This window comes from Orcinus orca, chromosome 6, assembly GCF_937001465.1.
Source record: "Orcinus orca chromosome 6, mOrcOrc1.1, whole genome shotgun sequence".
NCBI lineage: Eukaryota > Metazoa > Chordata > Mammalia > Artiodactyla > Delphinidae > Orcinus > Orcinus orca.
Window position 1 is genome coordinate 92,769,234 of NC_064564.1, and position 27,039 is coordinate 92,796,272.

At 41.3% G+C, this 27,039-nt stretch overlaps 1 protein-coding gene across 4 annotated transcripts in view; it reads right to left on the minus strand.

The window, feature by feature from the left end:
• Positions 1-2,943: 2,943 nt before the first annotated feature.
• The window catches only part of ABCA1 (ATP binding cassette subfamily A member 1), a 182,272-nt gene continuing 158,176 nt past the window's right edge, over positions 2,944-27,039 (minus strand). For all 4 annotated transcript variants that reach the window (XM_049710938.1, XM_033431218.2, XM_033431217.2 and 1 more), the window contains 19 exons: positions 26,594-26,688; positions 25,327-25,359; positions 23,812-23,917; positions 22,893-22,967; positions 22,109-22,278; positions 20,701-20,878; positions 18,518-18,633; positions 18,283-18,427; positions 16,523-16,646; positions 15,021-15,150; positions 14,631-14,751; positions 13,558-13,620; positions 12,834-12,940; positions 10,456-10,597; positions 9,922-10,056; positions 8,817-8,920; positions 8,111-8,203; positions 7,209-7,452; positions 2,944-6,583 (listed from right to left, as the gene is read on the minus strand). In XM_049710938.1, the coding sequence (XP_049566895.1) occupies positions 6,443-6,583; positions 7,209-7,452; positions 8,111-8,203; positions 8,817-8,920; positions 9,922-10,056; positions 10,456-10,597; positions 12,834-12,940; positions 13,558-13,620; positions 14,631-14,751; positions 15,021-15,150; positions 16,523-16,646; positions 18,283-18,427; positions 18,518-18,633; positions 20,701-20,878; positions 22,109-22,278; positions 22,893-22,967; positions 23,812-23,917; positions 25,327-25,359; positions 26,594-26,688 (2,322 nt within the window). In that variant the 3' untranslated portion in view covers positions 2,944-6,442. The remainder of the gene's footprint in view (positions 6,584-7,208; positions 7,453-8,110; positions 8,204-8,816; positions 8,921-9,921; positions 10,057-10,455; positions 10,598-12,833; positions 12,941-13,557; positions 13,621-14,630; positions 14,752-15,020; positions 15,151-16,522; positions 16,647-18,282; positions 18,428-18,517; positions 18,634-20,700; positions 20,879-22,108; positions 22,279-22,892; positions 22,968-23,811; positions 23,918-25,326; positions 25,360-26,593; positions 26,689-27,039) is intronic.

The window sequence follows — 27,039 nt, forward strand, 5'->3', positions numbered from 1 at the left end:
TTTTGATAGTCTATATTTTACATTTCTAAGACATATTATAAATTTATAGCTGTATTATTTTACATTTCTAAAACATACTGTAGTCTATATTTATAGTTGTATTATTTTACATTTCTAAAACATATAGTAAATTATGAATTAGTTGTCTAAAGGGAATTTGGAAAACAAGGTACAGTGTGTTAGGCTCCTGATAGAAGAAATGTCTAAAGGATTAAAAAACAAACAAAAAGTCAGAAGGGAAAGGTGAGATGGTGCTCAGGTGCAGCCTATACTATCAACAGGCAAGAAAAGAATCCAAATAGAAGTTTTGTAATCCAGCTATTGTTGTGTTTTCTGTTTCCCTTCAAAGCAGAACTCTCTGTAGAGTTGTGTATACTCACCATCTTCCCTTCCTTACCTCTTATTCTTCCCTGAAACCAATCCAGATAGGCCTGCAGCTTTGCCAGTCTGCTGAAATGATTCTTCTGAAGGTCACCAAGGATCTTTGTTACCAAAATCAATGGTCTTCTGCCGCCTTTACCTTGCTCATCTTCTCAGCCATGTTGGACACAATCGACCACTTCTTACCTTCCCAAATACACTTGATTCTGAGCTTTAATATATGGCATCTTACTCTTAGATTTCCCTCCTCCCAACTGGCCAGTCCCTTTTTTTTCTTTGCTGGTGTGTCTTCTAAATGTGGGTAGCGTCTCAGGCCTCAAGAATATTCTCTCTCTTCCCTCTCTCTAGGTAAGCTCATTCAGTCCAAAGGCTTAAGTACCATATATGTGCCGACGATTCACCCATTTTTATCTTTTTTCCCGTCCTTGCCTCTGAGCTGCAGACTGAAATACTAACTGCCTTTTGAACACAACCATCTACCTAGTCTGGGTCACAAATTAGAAGTCACCTTGATATCTCTCTTTCCCTCATCCCCTTTGCAGCCCATCAGCAAGTCCTGTTGGCTGTATCTCTAAAATAGATCCTCAGCGTTACAATTCCTTCCTATGTCTGTTGCTACCATCCTGGCCCAATCTACTATCCTCTCCTACTTAGCCCCGCTACAGTCCTTTCTCCCCATATAATCAGCAAAGTTCTTTCTGAAGCATAGATCAAGCCACTTCCTTGTTTAAAACTCTCCAGCAGCTCCTTATTGAACTAAGAATAAAATCCAGGTACCTTACACTGGACTACAAGGCTCCACAAGTTCTGGTTCCTGCCATCTCGGATTCCATTGCCTACAACTCCAGAGACACTGGAATTCTCTCCTTGCTCCCCAACTTGCCAAGATTTTCCCACTTGGGGCTTTGGCACCGAGTGTTCTTTCTTCCAGGAACATTCTTCCTACCCACCTTCAAATGTTGGCTCCTGTTCATTTTATTCACATCTGAGCTCATATGTCACTCCGCAGAGGCCTGACACCTCTCCGTGCTTATTGTTACTGTGTTGTATTTTCTTCTTAGCACTTAGTGCTGTCTGAATTTATTACATTTCTTTACCCACACATCTGTTGTGAATATGAATATAACTTCTCCATTGAAATTCAAGTTCATTAGAGCAGGAATTCGGCCTTCTTCAACACTGTATCCCCAGAACCTAGAAGAGTATCTGGCGCATGAGAGAGTTCAAGAAGTATTTGTTACATTATTGCATAATGATGCCAAACTGATTTTATAAGGACGATTTTAACTGATACCCAACTTCACCGCAAGAACCCTCTGCCAGTTACTAGCTGTGTCTCTTTGAACAGTTCCTTATTCTCTGAGTCAGTTTACTCACATGTCAAATGGTACTACTTACCTCATATGGCAGGTTCTGAGGATTAAATAAAATACCTGACAACACAGTTAAACCCCTGAAAAAGGTAGCTAATCTTCTCAAGCTTTTTCTTATTCAATGTATGCATTAGCATTCCAAAGTTTCCAGAGTTTTTTTGAACCTGTAAATGTTTATACAGGCTTTTTTCCTAGATAGAAGAATGTTTTGGTCAAGACTCATGAGTAACATATTATCTTAACTAACTGCCTTTTATTTTTCAGTATTTTTTTTTCTCTCCCTCAATTGTCGTTTTTCACAAACACAATTTTCTGTCATTTCCTTAAAGTGGCTATAATGTGAACTTCAAGGGGGAGAGACATACTTGTGATGCTGATGCTGGGCAGTCAACCAGGCTCAGTCGCAAAGCCACAATCCTCCCGCCCGCAAAGTTCAGATCCACACCTTAGCAAAGGACTGCTCACTACACGTCACGGCCATCAAGAGGTCACAAGCAGAGCCACGACTCCACTGTGCTGCCTGAGAGGGCCTGTTTGACAGGGCTTCTTCAAGGACCGAGATTAGCAGTCAGTCTCAGAAACAATGCTTGTGAGCTATGACAAATGCACCCACGTATCATAGCACTACATAATCTTGGGTGCAGACTGCACAGCACTTCTTACAGAAGAAAGCGAAGGCCCCTCCAACATTAGTATCGTTTCTCCTCCCACGTTTGCCTATTTTCCTGCATGCTCACTCTTGCCAGCACCTTGCGGGTACACCTGCCATACTGTGTCCTTGTATTTTGGTTGAATAAACAAAAGAGCACTGAAGGCTGCCTTTGAGCTTCCTCAGTGCCAAATGAAGTAATGAGGTTTTTATTAAATGGCTTAGCTACAGAGTATTTGCAGAGATCTCTACAGCTTCATCATCATTAAGCAAAATAAGTTTATCTAAAACCTCATAAACTTAGTATCAGTTACTACCAAAACTGAACCATGAAAGTGCGAAACACCCTTTATTTTCAAGTAGTCCCCTCGATTTTCTTTTGTGATTAACAGGACATTTAGCTTTTTCTAAATTTCTACTTTTGGTCCAAGCGCCTTCCCTTCTATAAGCAGACATTTCTTACTTCTGTAATGACTTTATAAGCTCCAACAGTAGGTGGTGCTATGAATGCACGAAAATAAATAAGTACAGACCACAACAGAACTGTCACAGGTTTATTTCGTGACTTATTACAACATAGAAATATGCCTTTTTAATACTTCATATAAAGTTATTGACAATACAAAATTTTTTTCTTTTTTTTCTTTTAATGAAAATGATTTAACTTAGAAATCTATTGTGAAACTTTTGTCTAGTTTTGCAATTCTCAGATATTCCAGTGCAAAAATAGATCCCATTACAGACAGCATAAAGTGCTTGGAATGAAGGGCCAATGATAAAGAAAAAGCACAAAAACATAGCTTCATCGTAGGGTATAAGACAGGAGAACAGAATACTTAAACCTTATGGAAGGTTAAACATTCTATAAAAAGGGATGCAACAATTCTGAAGAGAATTAGAACAACATGACTATAGCACTATATTATTACTAGTAAATAGTAACAAGGGTAGAAATTAATATCTCAGCGTCAAAGTGGTTCAAGATAATATGACACATGGCTCTTTGGAAAAAATTTTTACCTGATATATACAACCACGAGAAGAAAACAGACACATCCCTTTAGTCAATGATTAGTATACAGTGAATGCTGTGCAACATTTAATAGTCACAATGCATATGCCTTCAGTACAGATATTGAAATACAGTAGTTTGAGGTTTGGTTATTTGGTTTTTAACAATGACCTATGCTGGGCGTTTACCTATAGAGGGCTCGTTATTGTTTTCTTTTGTATTTTTCATATTCACAGTTAATAAGGTTTAAGGTGTCCAAAAGAAGCAAAAGCCGAAATCTTTAAACACTTTTGAAAATTTCTGAAACTCACATGGTTACATTTCCACAGGGATTATATAGAAATTTTACCTGACTGAGCAGAGAGTTGTAAAAATTTCTACTATAATTAGGCTTACACAGAAAAATTTAAAAGACTGCTGTTTGGATAGTCTAAAAGGTAACAATATTAATGAAGTAGATGGGTAGCTGTAGACTTTTTCTAGCTTAAGAGAACCTTTAAATCTATATTGAAATGTTGCATTTTTTTAAAAGTAGTTCACAGTGTCTTTTGATATTTTAAAACACGGTCTTGAAGTAATCAAATAAAGGAGCTACTCATGGTTTTAATATAATACAGAATTAGAACATGATTCTAGTGAAATGGGAAAACAGAAGCTTGATTTTGAAAAATATTGAACAAGGAGAAACAATTATTCTATAAATTTCATATCATTAAAGATAGCATAAAATATGAGCTCATGCCAATAGTTATTGGAAAAATGCCTCCATTGCTTGCTTATCATTTTAGAAAATATCGGCATTCATTTCTTTTTTTTTTTTTTTTAAGATTTTTTGATGTGGGCCATTTTTAAGTCTTTATTGAATTTGTTACAATATTGCTTCTGTTTTATGTTTTGGTTTTTTGTCCGTGAGGCCTGTGGGATCTTGGCTCCCCAACCAGGGATCGAACCTGCACCCCCTGCATTGGAAGGTAAAGTCTTAACCACTGGACCAGGGAAGTCCCCTAAAGGTCATTTTCTTTTTCCAAGCAACAAGTTGCATGATAACATACAGTAAATTTTAAAAGAAAAAATACAGATTTGGATAGATCTGAAATCTTGTACCTTTAGAGTTAATATCTAAATTTTTTTAAAGGAGAAGACATTAGTCATGATATTGAAAGATGACTTTACCAGATAGTATTTCTCTCATAATTTTGTTGCCTCAAGACAGATGACATTAAGCATTAGTGCAATATTATTTTTAACAAGTATTTACTGACTAAAAAAATTAAACTGGGTTAGAAAAGTCTGAGATAATCTTCACGTGGGGGCATTTGCTGTTTTCTGGTTTTTTTTGTTTTTTTCATGATAGGTTAGTGATTGAAGAGATGACAAATCTGAGATTGTCAGAATGGGGTATCTGAGATTTTCAAAGTCAATTATTCGAAGGTACTAAATGCCATAAGCACAGTTTTATGTTATTCAACAAGCTTTGAAGCCAGCTGTCTTCTCTGTGAAAGTATTCGTTATATAGTCTTGTGATCCTTATGACATTTAAACTTTCTTGGCTTTTGCATTGTTGCTATTTTCAAAAAGTGGGCTGCCCAATATTCTTTCAGTGGGTTCCCACAACCACAACAAAACTTGTATTTGTAAACCAGTTAGCTGACAAACATGGCACAGGAAATCTACTGAGACTTAATATCTCCTCACTGCATCCATCCATACTCAGTTATAACATACACTCAAAAAATACTTGATTAATGCACTGATACTAAAAGTATTCTAAACGATCTTAAAGAAACTTAAATACAATGTTGTCATGAGATCTTGGCCATCACACTGTTTTCTAGTCACTAGGCATTAGATGATCCATTCGCAAACTTACATGAAAAAATAAAGCTAGCGCGGCAGTGTGGCCATACTCCTCTGTGCCACAGGGTTCTACAAAGAGGCCATTCTAAGGTTTCAGAAGTCACTGACAGAACTTACAATTCCAAATAACATTAAAAGTACAAAGATTTTTCTCAAAATACAACTCCATCTTTTCATATTCTAGATTAATCCAAAAAGCCAGAAATAATACTATGCTTGTATCAAGCAACAAGATCTTGAGATGCACTGTACCGTGTTAGCAGACAATCAGGACAAATGGACACAGGCCTCCCTTGGTTTGAACGCATCATCCTCTTCATCCCATGCCCTGGCTTCCACAGCCTGCGGCCCCAACAATGCGGTTGCTGATTCTTTGCTTCTTAACCAGGATCTAAGTATACTTAAAGAGTCCCAGAAAGACAGCCTCGGAGACTCATGGTTCCAAGCAAGGATAACAACGAAACCAAGTCTCACTCTTGCATGTTACCATGCAATTTGCATGTTGCAATTTGCAAGTCACCACCATCAGAGCAGCTCATCAAAGAGGGAATCAAAGCAGGACTTTCCCCACACATGGAACCATTCTGTCACCTGATATTTGATGATGTCAACAGACTCTGAGTAGAGCAGCTTTCACAAAAGTGTGTATGACACACCATGGTGCTTCGGGCTTTCTGAGCAACTTGGCATTAGTAATTCCGGCGCACTCATTGCCGGCACTGGCTGTGTCACCGGGAAACCAGTCTCCTGGCTTGGCACGGCTTAATGAATGAGGATGCCTTTTGATTTTGATAAACAATCACTGGCCATGATTACTTGATGAATTATTGTTGCAACCCCAGTTAGAATACAAAGGAACAAAAAAGTATGTCAAACCCATATGTCCACTGGGTTCCATACTAGAGTTTCACATAAGTATAAGGTAATAAACTAAATTCAAGTCTTTCTCACTCGAGAGCCATACGAGACATAGGCTACAAAGGCACTGCCCTTGTAATGGAATTTTGTTTTCATTGCATTGAATTGCATTGCATTGAATAGTATCAGTACAGTATCCAGTTTACCTCTTCCCACAAAATCTTCCAGCTCTTCCCTCTGGAACACTTCACATAGTGCAAAGGAAGGTCTAGTTCCTCCTTTCTTCTAGCCACCCTGTATGAAGAGGATTCTTCATACATAACTTTCTTTCACTTTCTCGTCCTGCAGAAAAGATGTGAGAAGTGCAACATCCACTACTGTCTGGTTTTTGTGTAATGACAGGTCCTTTAAGTGGTCATCATCACTTTGGTCCTTGGCAAAGTTTACAAATACCTGTCAAAATAAAGGTGGACTTTATAAATAGCTCTAACTTGCTCTCTTTATTCTAGTTGCATTTTTCCCCACGTGAAAATTAGAGAATACGAGATTGAATAAATAGATTAACTAGAAAATTTTGTGTGGGAGGGAGAGGGGAATACTTGACAAAGCATTAACCTAAAAAACTCACCTTCTATTATTGCCCCCCAAATCACCAACTGCTCAATCATCTATTTACTTTGACTCATACAGGCCTGATTAAAGGGAAGAGGGTTGAAAACTAACATTTACTGAACACCTACTAAGTGCCAGGATCTATTTGGTACCTGATGTTATCTAATTTAAATGGGATAAGGCACCTGGCATAATACCTGCCCATGGCAGATACTCAATAAAAAACTGCAGTTTTTATGATTATTATGACAATTTATTCTCACACGAACCCTATGAAGTTGGTAGTATCATCTCCCTTTGCAGATTCAGGGAGGTTAGGTGAAAAGCATAACTAGCAGTAGTAGATCAGGAGTTCACGCGCAGCTCATCTATACTGTGCTATAGGGCCCACAATGGGCAGTGGGTGGAGAAGCGGCAGGAAGCCTCACCCTGAAAAGGAAACCTGTTTTTGACACTCTAAGCTTACTTGGTCAAGTGTTGTCTGAGAGACAGAGTAGTCTTCTATGTGGAGTCGCTTTTTGCTCTGGGAAAGGATGCTGAAAATCCTGGCCAGGGAAGACAGTGAAGAAGGAAGCTGGTACTGCAGCATGTTCCGGTGCTTCTCCTTCAGCACGCTTCCCGGGAAGGCGAGTTCAAAGAACTCCTGGACAGGCTTCAGGTCAGGGTTGGACCCTGCTATTCGTACGACTATGGTATAACCATCTCCAAACCTGAAAGCAGGAAAAAGAAAGTCCAAATGGAAGACCCTCGGGAAACTTCTCAAAAGAATATTTAACTCTGAGAACCCCACTTGGGCCATGAAAGAGAGAGGTCCCTGCCAGACCCAGAAATAAGTTTCAGCGAGCAGGAACCAGTGGTCACGTACTGAATACCTATTCTATGTGAGCTGCCTTGCCGAGGGCTTTAGACATGACTTCATTTAATCCTCACCTAGACCTGTGAGGTCTGTCAGATGTTACAGAGAAATTGAAACTGAGAGTGTTAGTCACTTGCTCATGGTACGTAGCTCAGAAATGGTAGGGCCATGGTGTGGACCCAACTTGTGCTTGACTCTGAAGCCTATGCTCTAACCTTACTGGCACATATAAATCTTCCCATTACAACTCTATAACAAAGCTAGAAAGTAGATATTCCTAGAACACTGCCCCTCAGAGAGGTTAAATAACTTGCCGAAGTGCATACAACCCATAAAAGGTAAAGACAGAATTTGCACGCAGCTCTGTTTGACTTCAAAGTCCTCATTCTTTCCACTATACCATCTTGTTCAGTTTATTTCCCTTTATTTTAGATCCACCATGTATACACTCACAAAAGAATAAATACATGATTTCTCAGTATGTGGGATCCCAAAGAAACTATCTTTGTTACCTATTTTTCAGATGTTGGACACTGCCAAGACACCTGAACCGCCCATTGACCATAATTGCCATCCTAGTGCAAAGAGCTTCACATTCTTCCATACTGTGGGAAAACAGAATGAGGCTTAGTTTTAGAGAGATGCTCCTATAACCATCAGAACATCACCATGTCATTTGGCATTTCAAAGAAACAGATCCCCAGCTTCCTGGGGTGTAATTGCATCCTGTTACAAATACATGAAGATGGAGGGAAAACGCTGTTCACTGCCATGCCGTTTATAATCGTGAAAAAAGTTGGAAATGATCCAAATGTCTACACAAAAGAGGAATGGTTAAATAAATTAGGGTATATCCTAATGGAATACTGTTCACTAATAGCTATGAGAAATGATGATACATCTAAATTAACTGACTTGGAATAATGTTCTCAGTATTGTTAAGGGAAAAAGAACTTAGTATATATGCTAAAGCTTGCATTTTTGTTTGTAAAAAACGTATACACTGTGTATAGATTTGCATAGGGAAACTCTGCAAAGATATATGGCCTGATGACAGTAATAGTTGTCTCCTAGTGATGCAATGTCAGGTGATCATAATTTTTTTTTTTCTATTTGCCTTTCTGTGTTTTCTATTTTTTTATACAATGATCATATATAGTACTTGGAAAACTTAAAAGTTATGCAACAAAAAAGCCAAGCTAAGTCTTCACTACAGACCTATGAGATGTAAGCACTACTGATCTCCCTTCCTTGATGATACTTAAGGCACAATTCCACAAGAATCGCCGGGCTTTGGGGTCCATGCCTGTGGTCGGTTCATCCTGTAATTAGAATAAAATAAGCCCTATTATGTGCTGGGAAAAAAAAAAATCAAAGATAGGCTTGGTTTTAAATTCAGAAGCATCTCTGAAATAGCCTAAGTTTTAACTTACCATTCTATTTATTTCCTGATGGACCAAAGAACCAGACCTTACATACAAGAATATTTCACACTGTTTGCAACCAGTTGACTTTTACATGCATCACTGAAGTAGAAAACTCTAATTTTTTATGAAATGAAATTTCTCCAAATAAGCAGAAAGGGAAGGGGAAAAGTCTTTTAGTTTCAACCATCTTTTCATGACTGACAAGTATATACTAAAAATTATTTTTGTCTGATACTGAAGTCAGTTTAAGGTTTGGGTAAAATTCCTTTTCTTTTCTTTTTTTTTAATTCTAGTTCACTCTGGCTTAGCCTGTTATACTGTACTTGCTAGTTTTAGAGAAACAAATCCAAATAGTCTGGATAACTTTAAAGCCTCAGCCCAAGGCTTCTTCCTGTAATAACTTCAGTGCTCTTCTCCTCTACAGAAGAAAAAGGGTCAAGGGCCACTGTCAGTCTGACCTTCTGTTTTCCATTTATCTGTATGTAAGGAACTATGACCCAGGTGCTGCCTTGGGGATCCTGAAGCTGTATCCACACTCTCAGTCTTCAGGGGATGAACACATAGATGGCATATAGTATGGTCCAGAGAAAGGTCAAATCACACACCCAGCCTCAGCTGCACCTGTTGGGGTTCTCCATGCTAGAGAAACAAGGTCTCTGGAGTATCTCCTCCTTTGGAGCATCTGAGGGCATGTCAGAGCCACCCCAATGTGTGTCAAGGAGAGGGGCGACAGAGCTTCCCTCTGGTTCTCTGAGGCTGCCCTGCTGTTCCTCATCGGGGGAGGGGGACTTGCCATTGCCAAGCCAGCCATGCACGGCCTGGACACCGAGGACTTTAGAAAAGAGGTGTCTTCCATTCAGGCCAGGACAAAGTTTCCCATTCACAGTCACACTCACCAGAAACACCACAGGAGGCCCGCCAATCAAAGCCATGGCCGTCGAGAGCTTGCGCTTGTTGCCTCCGCTATAGTCCCCAGCATATTTTTCTCCATACTTCACGAGGCCCAGTTTCCGAATTGCCCACTCACCAACCTAAGGGTGATAAAAAGCGTCTTGACCTTTGTTGGGTTTGGGAATTTTATCACGCTTTCTTACACTTGCATATGAAAACTCTTTCACTGAGTAGGACCAGAGTCTATACAATCACGACCTGGCAAGTGTGGAGGAACCAGCAGCAGGGGGGCAGGGACTCGCGTGGGTGGGAGCAGCACTCCCTCTCTGTCCGCCGGCGTGAGGCAGTTCAACTATCCCTGTCCCACCGCCACCACGGCCTCCCACCCTGAAAGGAGCTGCGAAGAGCCAGCACTTCACATTGCTGCATCCACAAGGAAGAACAGCCTGAAGCCGATGGTCACGTGTGAAGGTCACAGACGTAAGGTACACTGTTAGGACGCCAAGGGAGACAGGCTGGCTTTCCGGTGCCCACGGTACCTTGCCGACTTCTCTCTCCGGGACGCCTCTCAAGAGTGCAAAGAACTCCACGTGCTCTCTTCCAGTCAGCAGCTCTGTGATGGCATCGAACTGAGGGCAATAGCCCATGTTCTGATGTACTTCGTGGATGTTCGATAAGATACTGCAAAGAAAAACAAAACTGGTCAGGTTTTTAAGCATTTAGATACTCTGATCAGACCATCTTGCCTAATATTCCTATAAAGAGTGCTTGCGCATGACCAACACACCAGTGAGCATACCTGCTATAGCGTGAAGGAACAGCCTTTCTGCTCCCAGGATGCCAGCCCCTCCTGGAAGTCAGGGTTCTGGCCTATACCCTGCCCAGTCCTTGCACCTGGCTCCCCCAGCACCTCAATCTGCAGGCTCAGTCCCATTTCAGAATTCCCAAGTCCATCCCAGCTGTGGCACCATCTTTATCAATAGCCTGAGTCACACTATCCCGGGACTTTAACACTAAGTGTCCATCCCTGACTTGATTCTGTGGCCCAGTCATATGCACCATGTGCTCTGTTGCTCCGTTCACGTCAGAGGAGGCTCAGCAACTCACTGTGACTTCCTCTGCTTTTTGCTGCCCATACATTGACTCGCACATAACATGATCCAGACCCCCTGGTCCCACTAAATACGCAACCCAGGAATCCTCCTGGTCTTGAAGGTTTTTTCTGATCACAGACCCTCTGAGAATCTGATGACAACAAAAAATATACCTACAGACACAATTTGACATATATCGGTGGGGGCAGTTTTTAGGCCCTATGAAGCCATTCTCGGGTTAAGGATCCCTAATGTAGGAGAAAGCTCTGTCACATCCAGGCTGATAGCTGCACTTTAGCCACCTCTGGACAACAACGAGTTTGGCCCATCAGCAGTATTCATTCCTCTCTGCATATAAATTAGTACTCCCAGATCCAGCCTTTTCCAGAACTATGATTGAGGCGCTCACAGACCCTGTGCCTGGACCTCACAGCTACACTGCCCACACCAGCTCTCAGAACCAGGCACTGTGACGAACCTTAGTTTGGGCCAGTTATTGCTGCCATTGCTGTGTGCCCCGGGAGCCTGGTACTAGGAACAAGACGGGGAAAGCTGGTGTGTAGCCTTAGGCCAACTATTCTAGAAATTCTGTTCTCTTAAACCTCCTTTACACTGCTACTGAAAAAACGTGTAAGATGCAGAGGAGAGCCATGAGTACATTAAGTTCCTTGCTCTTTTCAATTTTATTGGCTAACAGCCCCTTGTCCAGATTGTGAGTCACCACCCATTAGTACGTTGTGAAATATATTTAGCGGGTCACAGCCAGTATTTTTTAAATGGTGTGGTAGATAGTAGAATAAGAAATATCAAAGTGCACTGCAAGCAGGAAGAGTAGGTAATGTTTTACAAAACTTTTATTTAAGCTATACGCCTGTTTATGTGTTTTTGTGTATTTACTCGGTTGAGAGGTAAAATGTATTGATTTTGGTATTGTGGGTCATGATCAAAGAGTTTGAAAGCCACTGCCTTGTACCGTCTCTCCAATATAAAAAGCCCAGAGAAGTCCCACATATTTCGAGTGCTCGAGTGTAGCATTGCCCAACAGGACTCTAAAGGGTACTGCACCCCTTACGATCAGACTGCTTAGTGATCTGTGCACTCTCGGATAATAGCCCACGGTGACACCAACAGTTGGCACACCCTTTAGCGAGGGCAACTTAGCAAGTATATAGATAACCTTTTATCTTGTAGGAATTTTCCCTGAGGAAACAATCAAGATGAATACAAGGACACATTTAATGAAAAACAGAAACCAATGTCTAACAATAAGGAATTGGTGAAATAAACTATAGGTACATGTACATAGATGCATTTTATGCAGCAAAATTTCTACATCTTAGAATACGTAACCAGTATATATTGTATTATATACAATAATACAGTCATTAACAACAAAAGAACTAATTTAAAAATCTAGATGTAGTATGATGTCAATTTTATAATATATTTTTATGTGTATATAAAGTAGAGAGATTTGGGGTGATGGGAATGTTCTAAAATTGTATTGTGATAATGGTTGCACAATTCTGTAAATTGCCTAAAAGTCATTTGTTGTACTCTTAAAACAAGTAAATTGTACGGCATGTAAATCATACCTGAATAAAGCTGTTATAAAAAAAGAGTGAGACTAAAATGAAATGTAAATAGTAGTTATCTCCAGGTACTGGGATTATGGATGACTTTTAATTTCTTCTTTACAGTTTTACTATATTTCAACATTTTTAGAAACTACAGAGTACTGTTATAATCAGAAAAATAACAACATATTCATTTAAATAAAGTTTAAAAAAAGTCTGTGGCGAAACACAGACTTCTTTTCTCACCTGTTTTTGTTAAGAAAAGCATCTCCTCTGGTAACACTGGTATCTCCTGTTAACATCTTGAAAGTTGATGATTTCCCAGCCCCATTGACACCTAGAAGTCCAAAGCACTGAAAAAGATTGGGTAAGTTGTATAAGTAAACTACTAAAAATCTGAATATAAATGACCCTTATAAAATAGTCACCTCCGCTTCATTTTCATGTAACATGATCCTAAAACATCATTCTTAATGAAGAGTCAACTATTTTCTTGGTTTTAAGAAATCATATAGATATTTAAACATATGTTTTATAATGAAAGTGTGGGTGTATTTGTAAATATCATTTGAGTCGTCAGGTTAAGACCAAAGTTAATGTGTGAAAAACAGTAATGAAAGCCAACAAGTCAAATTTCACCATCTAATCTGGCTAAAGGGCATACAAGAATATACACATAAACGAGAAAGGAGAAAATCTATCTTTTAAAATCTATTTGAATTTCATTATCACCTGGAATGGATCACAAAATCACATTTTGGATTGCATACTTTTCTTACATTGTCTGAGATTATCCAAAATTGCTTATATATGGGGCCCCCATCCTTTCAATGATGGATTGCTCCACACAGACATAAATGGAGAAGCCTTTTAAAACCACTTTTAACCCCTTACAGACATTATTGTTTGATTGCAGTAGAGACAGTCTGAATTAATAGGGGCAAACACAAGGTAGACAAAGTGTCTTTACCTCACCAGGAGGAATGCCAATGCAAATCCTGTCGACAGCAGGTTTCCTCTTCCTTCTATATACCTGCAACAAACAAAATGCAAAAATTCATGAGCTGCAGTGACTCACAGCTGTCCCAGGCAACTGTGGAAGAGGGAATTATGACCTAAACACACCACAAAATAAGACTCGTTGATAAGACTAAGTCACACATGTGATGTGCTAAAGCCTTGGTCTGTCTCTGTGGCAACTGGCTTCTGAATGACCCTGAAGCTCAAAATACAAGTGAATTTCTTTTTATTTTTTAATCTAACGTCAGACTTTTACAAAATATATTGGTCATTAATATTTATATAATTTTCATTTAATATGTAAAGACACTGTAGATATTTTAAAAACTAAATTTTACAGGGTAATAATTTGTTATCAAAACATTGCAAATATTGAACAGATTACAAAAAAGTGAATTTGTTGGGATTCTGGCACCTAGAAAGGGCTGAAACAGACCCTCTTCTTAAACAATGGAGATTTTTTTTTTTTTTTTTGCGTTACGTGGGCCTCTCACTGTTGTGGCCTCTCCCGTTGCAGAGCACAGGCTCTGGACGTGCAGGCCCAGCGGTCATGGCTCACGGGCCCAGCGGCTCTGTGGCATGTGGGATCTTCCCGGACTGGGGCTCGAACCCATGTCCCCTGCATCGGCAGGTGGACTCTCAACCACTGCGCCACCAGGGAAGCCCAGCAATGGAGATTTACCAGCTTTTTGGACCATGAAACTCAAAATCAATCATTATTCTATCAACTTCAGCTTTGCCTCGATACACAATATTAGATGTTTTAATAACTAATGCATAAATGTGTGAAAAACAAATATACTCAAGAATGAGAATTCACAGTATAATTATTTTTAGTAGGATTTCTTTAATTAAGAAGTCCCCATGGTGTATTTTAAATAAAATTAAATTGACAGAAACTTGGTATAGATGCACATTTTAGGAAGCATGCTCTTTTTATTGAGTCAGCAAAATGCTAGTTTCCAACATATAAAGCTGAAAAAATTGAAGACAAGTTGTTATAGCCTGTCCTCATTGCCTCACCTTAGTCAGCTCCTTGACTTCCAAAATGTCATTCTGTCCTCCACCATCAAGAATTCTCTGTCTCTCCCTCCTCACATCTTCATCCTCATCATTCAGAGGAAGAAGCTTTGCCTTTACAGGTCTTAGGGGGAAAAAATTAAGAAACAAAACCAAATCAACTTTTCAAGTTATTTTCTAAGTCAAAGACCCAGTTTCTAAAGCAGTCCTGTAAAATCCATACTCCAGAGTTGTCAGCAGTGTTGGGGGCCGGGAGATGCCCACATTAGGAAAATCAGTTTGATTATCTGCTTTGAGTTCAAGTCAATCCAACCACCACCGGCGAGTATTTCCTTGTGTTCCTCCTCCGTGACCATCAACCAGGCGCTCTGTGAGTTCTGAGAGAAAGCTCACCTGGGCCTGATGAAGAATCGGTACTGGATCAACACAGTGATGAGGAAGAACACCACCCCTTCCACGGCCATGGCGAAGAGGTTTCGTCCCACCAAGTCCCAAGACAGCGGCGAGACAAAGCGATTCTCCCCTGGTAGACACAATGCAGAGATCCAGTCAGAATGGAGGCACCAGAGACCATGGCCCTTCCTCAAATTCAGGCCTACATTCCTAGAAATACCAATGTTTATGGCCCGTGGACAGGAGGAAAAAATAAGGGAGTCACCACTTTCCAAATCTGATTTAGGGTAAGGTTTTGGGGAAACATACTGTGAAACAGTATCAATCAGAATGTCAGAGATAACATGTATTTGAACTGTAACTTCATCTAAGAAATCTAATGTTTCCATTTTCTTAAGATTTATTTATTTACTTATTATTATTATTTTTATTTTTTTGGCTGCGTTGGGTCTTCATTGTTATGCACAGGCTATCTCTAGTTGTGGCGAGCAGGGGCTACTCTTTGTTGCAGTGCACGGGCTTCTCATTGCAGTGGCTTCTCGTTGCGGAGCACGTACTCTAGGCGCGTGGGCTTCAGTAGTTGCAGCACGCAGGCTCAGTAGTTGTGGTGCCCAGGCTTAGTTGCCCCACAGCATGTGGGATCTTCCTGGACCAGGGATCGAACCCGTGTCTCCTGCACTGGCAGCTGGATTCTTAACCACTGCACCACCAGGGAAGTCCCTAATGTTTCCATTTTAATGAGACATGCCAAAAATCCTTTGTAAAAAGGCAAACAATCCAGGGTAATTTTTAGGGTCAGTATTTTAACAAATTATAAGCTTCACTAAGAAAGATTAGAAAGCACGTTTAAAAGATGCCCCTTTCAATAGCATATAATGTAACCTGGTGACTCAACTCATCTGGTTTTATGTAAATATCCCTTAAAATCCTTATATATCTCCTTGTACCTCCAAGTTTAAAAAAAGTCCCTCTTCTATGCCCATCAAATAACATGGCCCATCTAACTATATGAGCCAGTCAATAAAGAACAGTAATGTGGCCACAGGAGAAATAAATTTAAAGACTCTAAATGTAGAAAGAGCTGCAGTAAATCACCTTTTTATAGACTGTGTAGAAGGTAATATATGACCCCATCTGCAGGTCCATGATTTTCCCAATAGAGCCAAAGTTTGCATCTTTCCTTCTGATTCTCTGGCCTGTATCTAATTCTCAAAGCTGTGGTCTGACTTTTCCAATGACTCTGGCAAACACCACCAGTGGTATCAGGCACTGGGTCCAAGCTTAAGCCAATATTCTCCTCACCTCCAAAATTACTGTCTCATCTTTCAGACAAATGGTTGTGTCACATGACCCATGACACAACCAGCTGTACCGACATGAGCCCTATCAGTGAAGTCCTGTGCCCAGTCACCACCCTCTTTCCAAAACAAAGGCCAAAGTACCAAGGCCCATGCAGACTGCCATCTCTATTAAAACATCCTACAGCCACTACTGTCACTCACCAAACCTTTCCAAGGCATCAGCCATTGCCTGGTTTTTCACCATGTCAATGAGCCCCCGTCCCAGGCAAAAATGTGGGAAGATCAAGAACACCGACTTCAGGATATCATTGATGTTATTCAGCTTCTAAAAAAATAAGACAGAGAGAGACTGTCTTTCGTGATTCAGGCTAAAAATCTACCAAAGTCTAAAATATGGAAGTGAAAAAAAAATTTGATTCCCTGAGGTCAAACTGAACCTTTGAATTCAGATACCAATAAACAGCAGTAGCCACAGAGGATGATATATAATGTAATAAAATTCTGCTCTTTAGAAAAGCTGGAATAATGCTATGAGTATGGGAGAAATATGAGCAAAGTTTAGAAACATGATTATATTTAATCAGAAGCTAATCCATCATAAGATATTTGCTTAGCATTTTGAAAGCAAATTGCTCATGTCTGGGTCAATACTTCAGTTTCAGGATTTTGTTGGAGTTTAAAAAATTCTTCTCGAATACATCAATCCAGCAGTGGCCAAATACCCAACAACTGAGTAAGTTGCTAGGTGCTGGATGCACTGTGGCAGGGCACAGGAGAGGCAGAGATTAATAAGAAACAGTCTAGTCTCCACTCCGAGGAAAAGAAACATGGAAACAGGAAATTACTACATACTCGGATGTGCTGTACTGGAGGCATGAACTGTGTGGGCTTTGGGAGCACAGGGAAGACAGAGCACCTCCCGTAAGGTAGGTAAGGAAAGCTTCACATTCAAGCTCAGTCATGAAGGGTTAGTGAGATACTACCCGATTCTCTGACAGAGGAGTCACAGAATTGGGTAGTATCGCACATTGTTGGTGAAGAGCTCCAGCGCCAAAGTGTCACACTGCCATGGACGCCCATGAAGAGGTTCACGCGAATAAAGACCATGTCGGCTGTGCTGGGGATCTTGAACCAGGCCTACAGGAGTATGGAGGGTTGAAGGGACCACTCAGCCAAAGCTTACCATGTCTTGGGAAAGAGTGTGGTGGGAACTGTCAAGGAAGGGTTGTACACCTCTGAAAGGCTTTGTGGGCTAAGTTAAGATGTCTGGATGAAGGCAATGACAACAAGAATGGACAAGGAACCTTGTTTAAGAGATCTGTAATGGGAGGAACTGAACTTATTTCCCAACTGAATGTGGGAAATAAGCAAAAGCAAAGCATATAAAATGGCTCTAATATTGCCCCAGCTGGGGTGACTGAGTGGATGGTAACGCCATCCAGCATGACAGGAATGGCAAGAGAAATACTGGGTTCTGAGGGGAAGATGATTTAGGACATGGCCAGTCTGGGGTGTCCTTCAGTTAATCTAAACGGAGCCATCCACTGGGCAAGAGAGAACATGAGAATAGAGTTCAAAAGGGGAGTCGGGGCTAAAGGTACGCATGGACGTGAGAGAGAACAACACGAGGCACTGAGAGGTGGTGGTGAAATCTTCCAGCATGAATGCCATCACCCAGAGAGAGCATCTGAAGTGGGAAACAAGATGCCAGAGAACTGAATACTGGGGAAAGCAACATTTAAACAGAAAGGAGTATACAAGAACTTGTCAAAGGAAACAGAAAAATGTGATCAGAGACATATAAGGAAAAGGGTAAGCGAGAGATGGTATGCAAACCCAGGAAAGACAGACAGACTCTGCAAAAGGACAGAGTGGTCCATGGTGTCAACACTGCAGGCAGGCAGAATAAGATCATGACTAAACACTATGCTCATCCCAGCATCTCTTTCTGCAGAACTCACATTGTTGGTGAAGAGCTCCAGCACAAAAGTGGCCACGCTGCCATTGATGCCGATGAAGAGGTTCACGCTGGTGAGGACCACGTAGGCTGTGCTGGGGATCTTGAACACGAAGGAGGCTGGGTACATGAGAGGTGTGATGGACCACCTGGTGAGGAACAAAAACACATGTCCACTGGGTGTCCCCTGCCTTCCCCCTGACATCTGATACCATATGCCCCATCCAGAGGTGCCTTACCCATACAGCAACAGTAGAAGGGCTAGCACAGGCAGGTTGGTGGAGGACACATAGGACTTCTGCTGGAAGCAGATGAAGATGATGATAACCAGCGTGGCAGGGACCACATAGTTGCACTAAAAGTGAAACGAGGAAATCAAGGTCACCCCTAAGTCAAAGATACAACACGTCTCAAGTCTTCATCATCATCAGACAAGAAAGGGCAGATAAACATATTGAAGAAGAACTTTGAATTAATGAAGCCACAAGAACTATTAATCAAAATACTGGACGATACGTGTTGACAAGCATTTTACCCCCGGCTGATTCTATAAACTGCACGTCCTTTCTGTCTTTCCAACAGATAAGCCAAGGTGCCACGCTCAGTAAACTTACTGAACGATGGGTTCCCAGTCAGAGTAGTTTCAATTTCACAGGTAGCAAGTAAGCTGTCGTTATTCTTCCCGAAGACGACTGTGTCTGTTTCATCATTAATGCTGTATTATAGTCTGCCCAAGTTCAAGCTCACTTGTGATCTATTTATGAGGTAAGCACTCATAACATGAATGTCAGAACTGTTTCATCACACTGAGACTAATTTTAAAGTGTGTCCTGACAGTGTCTCAAGCATTAAAATGCAGAAATAAAGACTTGACCACAGGACAGTTACGGGAATTCATAGCTGGCAGAGCAGAGCAGAGGCAGGGAGGTGGTAGTGGGCTTGTCAGCTGTTACAAGTATTTGTAGCTTCAGACCACAGGGCTCTCCATCTCAGTCCCATCCTACTCAAATGTGCTTTTCAAACAACTTAGATGCAGACATGCTTATAGCAAATTTCAGAGGTTCTAAAGCAGTGAGGGACAGATAATACACAGGAAGATAAGTGGTATTCCTGAGTCAGGGACTTGATCTTTTCATCTCTGAATCTGCAATGCCTGGCAGAGTCAGACACGTAGTGAGCAGTCAGTATGTACGTGCTTACTCAATAAAGCAATTACTGGATCAAGATAAAACCAAAACAAATGGACACTACAAAAAATTCAGTTTAACGGGGATTAATATAAAATTTTATATATGTTTTTAACAACCTTTATATTTATATACAAAGCTATATATAAAGTTTGATATATATATATATATATCAAGTTTTAGATTCATATATAAATATAAAGGTTCAGAAAAGCCAATTGCATTAGTATACAGTGAAAGAGACCCCATAAAAAATACCTGTGAAACAGTTCACTGCCAAGTTGCCAACAAGACAGTGCTGCTTCCAAGATGAAATACCCTTGGGCTGAGTAAGAGGGATATGGGATAAAGATCAACTCCCTCTAGACTCATAAACATTCAGACCACAGCCTGAATATAATGTTAATTCTGGGCTTTGTTTTTCAAATGGCTCATTAACAATATGGAGCATGGCCACAGAGAGGCAATCAGGTCAGAACAATGACAAGTCTGAGAGGCTTGCTATAATCAACACAGACATCATCATCATTACTCACATCTGTACAGTGATTTAGAGATTACAAAGTATGTTCTCATATATCATCTTATCTGGGGAAGGCTTAGGATAAATGACAGGTGTCTTCAAATATCTGAGGGGCTGTCCAGTGGGAGAAGAATTAAGTTTCATCTGTGTGGCCTACAAATTAATGGACCTCACAGGGAGATACATTTCAACTCTACTTTATAAAAATTAGAACTTCAGAATTCTTTGAAGTCCTCCATACTGGTCCAAACAGAAGCACTATATTACAGCTGGCATGAAAACAGATTTGCAATGGATGGATAAGCTTCCAGTGAAACATATAAAGTTTTCAAATGACAGACTGAGTTCCTAGTAAGACAAAGCACACCCTGACTCTGGAGGTTAAAGCTCTATCAGACAAGTTAGAGGCACTGGCTTTGGGTTCTGACTAAGTCTTCCACCTCAGTTTCTTTGAAAAGTTGTCACTTAGGGAATGAGGTGGTGGTGGTATGAACTGCAGTCCATGTGGACAGATTTCCTCTGGCGTGAGATCAGCCCTGGGCTTAAGGCTGTGTTTGGTCACATGAAAGTGTACAACTGTGCCTGCCTTTTCCTCTTTTGTACATTTTGGACTAGCTAGAACATCTCCTGCTGATGGCCAGGAGCTCTTTCATCCACCCAATCCAGAGCCCTGATGGAGGTTTATATAGCAGCAGCAGACCGGCATTCTTACCATGTCCCAGACAAAATTGGAGAGCCAGTAGATGACAGGCTTCACTCCACTGATGAACTGCAGGTGCTTCGCTTTGCTGACCCGCTCCTGGATCAGGAACACGACAAAGCTAGCCGGGACGAAGGACATCGCAAAGATGACACAGATGGACACAAGGACGTCCACTGATGTGGTCATCCTGAAAAAGACAGACAGTGCAGCTGAGGACTCAATCAGGGACACATACACACACAAATATTTGAAGCATAGCCCAGGGAAAAAAAATCTCTTCACCACATATATTTTATTCAGGGTTAAAGATGATTATTTTCAAGAAAAAAAAAACAAAACTCGATAATTCAGATGCAAAACTGATTCTACTGAGGTCAAAAGGGTCTACTGCCAAAATGAAACTATTAAAGGAAGTCTAAGAGTGGCCTAACGGCATTCACTTTGTTCCACTATTCTTGACCTTCTATGAGCAACAAGTTGTAAATTTTCACACATAAGGGAGTAGTGTAGCTTGAAAACTTAATAAAGGAGAAATATTAGTGTGAAACTATTCAAACAACAATTTCTGGCTGTAAATAAGTTTGACAACAAAAGCTCGTGGCATATCAACCTGACACGTACAAAAATTCCATCAGATCCTTATTATAAGAATAGTCTTGTAAGTCCATTAAATGGGGTATAATATCAACTATTTCTCTGCATAAATGTTATATAAGCTTGGTATAAAGATCGTGGTGACATATATTGATATTCTATATGAGTGAAGCAGAAGTAATAACTGTGCCATGCTCCACATACAGAAAAGGAACCTAACGTGTGTTGAATATCAACCATGTGTTGAAGGCCGGACTTGGCAATTTACATGAATTGCCTCACTTAATACCATACATCTGGAAAGTTTAGAAACCAGATTCAAACCCAGATCTCTATGATTTCAAAGGCTATACACTCTGAACTAGATTATACTGGTTTTAACTTCACACTCACACACACACACACACACACACACACACACACACTCAAGGAATTAAACACAAGCCGACAAAAGCATGTTTTGCCAAGTTTAAAAATAGTGATTTCAAAACAAACGAAACTGATTTTTTTATTAAACACTGTGTTAAGGGTGAGTTAAAATATTTTAGAATTATATTAACAATTTAACTTACTTTATGTGAATTCACTAAATGTAATAATGTCTTTAATATATGAGAGTCATGTATCTTCTGCAATTTAATCCCTGCCCAGCCAATTCATAAACTGATCATTTTCTGTCCAGAGCCTGGACCAACCCAAACACACCATAATGAACCTGTTTCCCCAGCTGTTACTCTACAACCAGCTTTGTACTTCCTTCCCCTGCTCCATGATTCCCCCAAACACCCTCTCCCTCTCCCGATTCAGACACAGGGGTACTTACAGAGCCACTTCCGAGAGCTGCTGCTTGGTGAGGTTCAGGGGGTGATTGAAGGCAGTAATCCCATACTCGCTAGGGTTCTCTCCCTTCTGCAGGTTGGCCCGGAGAATAGCATTGTTGATGACATTCAAGAAAGAGCTGATGGCGTGCCAGCCCTTGTTGTTGAACCACACCTGAAATAAAACACACCAGGTGCAAGGTACTGCTCCCAAACCCTGCTCCCGGAGGTAGGTGCACACACACAAAACATGCATGTGCACTCCAGAAATTCCAGTCATGCCACGAGATAAAACATGATCAGAGAACATGGCAAAGAGGTAACAGCAGCCAGGGTGTGCTCAGCACTGACCGTGTGGCCAGGCACTGTGCTATCTTTGACTCATTTAACCCTCACCATAGCTTTGAGGTAGCCACGATTACTGCCCACATTTTATAGATTAGGAAACTGAGGCTTAAATAGGTTAAGTAACTCGGTCAGGTTCATACTGGTTCCCCTGGTGTGAATGGTGGCAAAGCAAGTTCTCTTCATCATCATATTGTATAATTCAGAGATATTTCTGTCATAAATCAATGTTATCATGAGCTGAAAGTACTTCGGGGGAACATAGGGATTATTGTTCATCAAAAAGCTATTGGAGGGAATTCCCTGGTCCAGTGGTTAGGACTCGGTGCTATCACTGCCCTGGGACCGGGGTCAATCCCTGGTTGGGTAACTAAGATCCCTCAAGCACCAATGAGCGGACAAAAAAAAAAACCAAAAAAAAAGCTATTGGAACAAAGGCTTTACCTTGACGGTATTTTTCGTGTCCAGTCCTGTCATGAACCTTCCCAAGCTGCTGAGAAATCGATCTGCAGAACTGTCCTGTGAATGACAGAAAGCTGCCTCAGTGGGATGGTCCACAGGGGAGGGCAACAGGAGGTCTGGGGTCTGTGCACAACGGGACAACCTTGGGAAGGGCAACACTGCCACTGCGTTGTTCATTGAAATGAACCTTGAAGCCACTGAGTAACTGGCTCCTGAGAAACAAGGGACCAGATTTCTAAAGCAGCGCTGTTGCCATGAGCCACAGGTCTTAAAGGAACCAGAGGGAAACGCTGTGACTCAAAGTCCCAAGATGTAGATGTCTCGCTGAGGATTCTTCACCGCGCTCCCCTGACATCCTCCTAAGACCCAGAACTACACTCGATATGCAGATGCATCAGACGTGGGGTCTGTGCCTCAGGGCAGAGATTCAGACTCTAAGACAATCCCTGCCGTCTGTGACCCTAGAGGCCATATCACCTGACCCCCCCACCTCCGCCAATTCAAACTTAGTAATGGGGAACTTGAGATACAGATAAATGAAGTGAATGCTTATTAGGTGCTAAAACTAGCTGCCAGCTTAAAGAAAATGATTCATTTCCTGTTTAACCAGAGATTGTTTCAGAAAAGTATGTTTGATGCCCAGTTTATTTATCCACTGGCTATGCTTAAGTTATTGAGAGATTTAAAATCTCTGCATTTGTTTTTGATCTGCACTTTCAGATAGTAAATAACATACTGAGTAGCTCAGTCTTGGCTGGCCCAAGATCACTAAATGCCCAGTGACGGCTTTGTATTTGAAAGTCTTAAACAATAAGCTGAAAGGTGATCATCTACCTGCCAACTACTCCCATGTACTAGCAACTCATTTTCTCTCTGACATGTCTTGGGATGGATACTGTACCTTGGCCACCTTCAAGTGTTTCTTCATTTGCTTGATGGCATCATTAACTGCTTCACTCGGAGGAAGTGTTTGAGAATTACTGGCACCCAGGGAAAATCCACCGTACCTAAAAGAACAGCCTGATATTAAAACACAGGCGGTGTGGGGTCCAATAACATTCGGCAGCAGACGCCACCGAAGTATGTAATGCTTCATTTAGATGAACTGCCTGTTCAAAGTAGGACCCAAGTAAGACTCAGAGAAAGTTTCACCTTGGCCTCCTCTAATGGACTCTGGTAATCTCTTAACTCTTCTATCTCCTGCCCAAGTGGGAGGGACCTGGGTCTGATTATACATAGAGTGAGACATCTGAGATGTTGAGGAAAGAATGCTCATTCATCTCACAGATGCTCCTCCCACCCCTGGTGGCTCAGGCCTGAACTTGGGTCTCCAGGCAAGCAGATGGGAAGTTAGGATGAGCAGTGAAGACACTGACCAGAGAGGCCTGAAAGGGTTTAGAGACAGGCCATGGCTCTTCCATAGCAGGAGAACCACGAAAGGTCCTGATTCCGCCCTGCTCAGTTACTCAGTAAGTCCTGGCTCTTGGAGAAAAGGCAAAGAAGGAAGATGGGAGGCAGGGACAAAGCCAAGTTTTGAGGCAGCCATGTAAGGTATCTCATTTCTCATGAGAACTGATGGACTTCAAGGATCCTTCCTTCTTTTCTTCCCCAGTCCCATCTGCTCCTTCAAAACTTAGAGGGATATGGGCAGGGGTGGAGGTGGAGGGTGGGTCGGAGACAGCCTGACTGCAGCAGAGGAGAGAATGATTCTTGCTATGCTGATGGGACTCTGGTTTTATTTTCTAATAGAAACATTGTTATTTAAAAAAAAAACTCAGAAGGGGATTCCCTGGTGGCACAGTGGTTGAGAGTCCACCTGCCGATGCAGGGGACGCGGGTTCGTGCCCCGGTCCGGGAAGATCCCACATGCCGCGGAGCGGCTAAGCCCGTGAGCCATGGTCACTGAGCCTGCGCGTCTGGAGCCTGTGCTCCGCAACGGGAGAGGCTACAACAGTGAGAGGCCCGCGTACCACAAAAAAAAAAAAAAAAAAAAAAAAAAACTCAGAGGGATAAATGAGTTGAAATACAACGAACATAGATGGTTTTGATGCCTCTTATTTCATCTAAGACCTCCTTGGTTATGCCAATGACCTGAAAAATTGTCCTTGAGTCACTAGGACTCCTAGGAATTTGATTTGGTAAGTTTAACTAGCATAGGTTTTCCCTCAAAACATCGTGCTTCCTGTCAAGTCCCTAGAGACCCACAAGGAACTTCTAAAATCTCCTCAAGGACATCAGTGTGCCAAATATTCCAAAGGCCTCTGAAGTGGCAGCTGGGCACTGAGCAGAAATGCTAACGGAAAAACAATCCCTAAACTAACATCTTCCCGGGATCCAAGAAAACTGCATCAAATTCATCCTCCTGAACTTTAGGAGTCAAAGAAAATGAAAAGAAGGCACAGCGAGGTCAACTTACCTAAACTCATTCACCCAAATCTTGTTCTTTAAGCTGCAGAAGGCCAAAGACAAAGAAACCAGAAATCAGTCCAAAGAAACATTGACCCTATTCCTGATGATGCGAAAGTAGTAAATACCTACTTGAGGATACAACAAAGGGACAGAAATAACCCTACAATCGGGCTGCTGCTGTAGGGTCTTGTCAATGGAAAGAAGTCCTAATCAGCATGTCTTTTCTTCTCCCCATATTAAAACCTTATGATTTATATGAAGGTCACGCCTTATATTAAAAACAACTCAAAAATCAACAGAGGTGATCAAACTAGAAACTTTTTAAAATTCAAAATAATAGGTCAATTATGGATGACATATGGAGAGGTTATGCCTCTTTCTTGAAAACTCACAGTAACTGTCATTCAAGCATACCCTTGTCATTAAAAGTCACTAGAACTCCTAACTTAGGGGCCCAACTAACCAAGCTGATAGGAAGGGAGCTAGAACAAACATTTTCTGAGCATCAACTAAATACAGCAGTCCCCATTTATCTGGAGGGGATACATTCCAAGACCCCCAGCGGATGCCTGAAACCATGGATAATACCAACCCCTACATATACTATGTTTTTTCCTATGTCTCCTGTTAATTTCTTTGAAGGTCAACAGGGCCACTATTATGTAAAATAAGGGTTACATGAACACAAGTACTGTAATACAGTGACAGTCAATCTGATAACCAAGAGGGCGTGTGCAGGCAGCATTTGTGGCACGGATATGCTGGACAAAGGGACGATTCCCATCCCAGGCCCCAGGAAGCTATATGGCTCTTGCAAGGCTCTACAGCCAAGACAGGCCGTTAAGTTGGGCCAGGGCTCTCTTTATAATGCGTGTATTATCATTCATTCCATCCATGAGAGGTACTTCACATGTATCGTTTCACGTAATCCTCATGACAAACTAATAAGAGCAACATTATTATCACATTTTATACAACCTAAGGCTTTAATAGGATAACTGGCTGCCCGTGGTCAAAAACGCTAATAAGCAGCAGTTAGAATTTGAATCCAGATTTATTTTCATCCTGGAACCATGCAACCTCAGTCTTGAAGCTGAATGTTCATAATACTTCCCATCATCTTTCCTAGTTTGAAAGAATATCCTAAACTTCCAAAAGACAACATCAGGTCAAAATGTGATGTTCCCCCCACTACTCAATCTACTATTTTTTTTGGCTTTTCCTTCCTCTGAGCAGTAATGATTAAGCAGGCGCCAAGTTGAGTAAATAATGACCTTTTGGCTATGATCTGCACATATGTCTTCACCAGATAATCCGAAATGTTTCTTCCCGTCAGGTTCTGAAGGATGTCCGCAGTGTTCTGTTTTCTCTGTTATCACAGAAAAACCAAGTGCATGTGTCTTTATGGACCAGAATTGGAATAGAAAACAAATCAAGGACAACAATGACACATGTCCCTCAAACATGTACCACAGTGTGACCAGACTCTGCCCACAGGGCCCAGGCTCTGCCATCAGCCAGCCACCAAGGGCTGATCCATTCTGCTCTCAGCAGGGCCATAATGGCAAGCCAAGGAGAGCCCCAGAAAATTATTCTGAACAACTAAGCGTTAGACCGTGAAGTATCATTCTTTATGGTTACAAAAGGTTTTCAGGGAGCAGCACCATTGACTCTGCCTAGCAAATTCTTTTGTTCATTGGAGTTATACTGATGAAGAGAT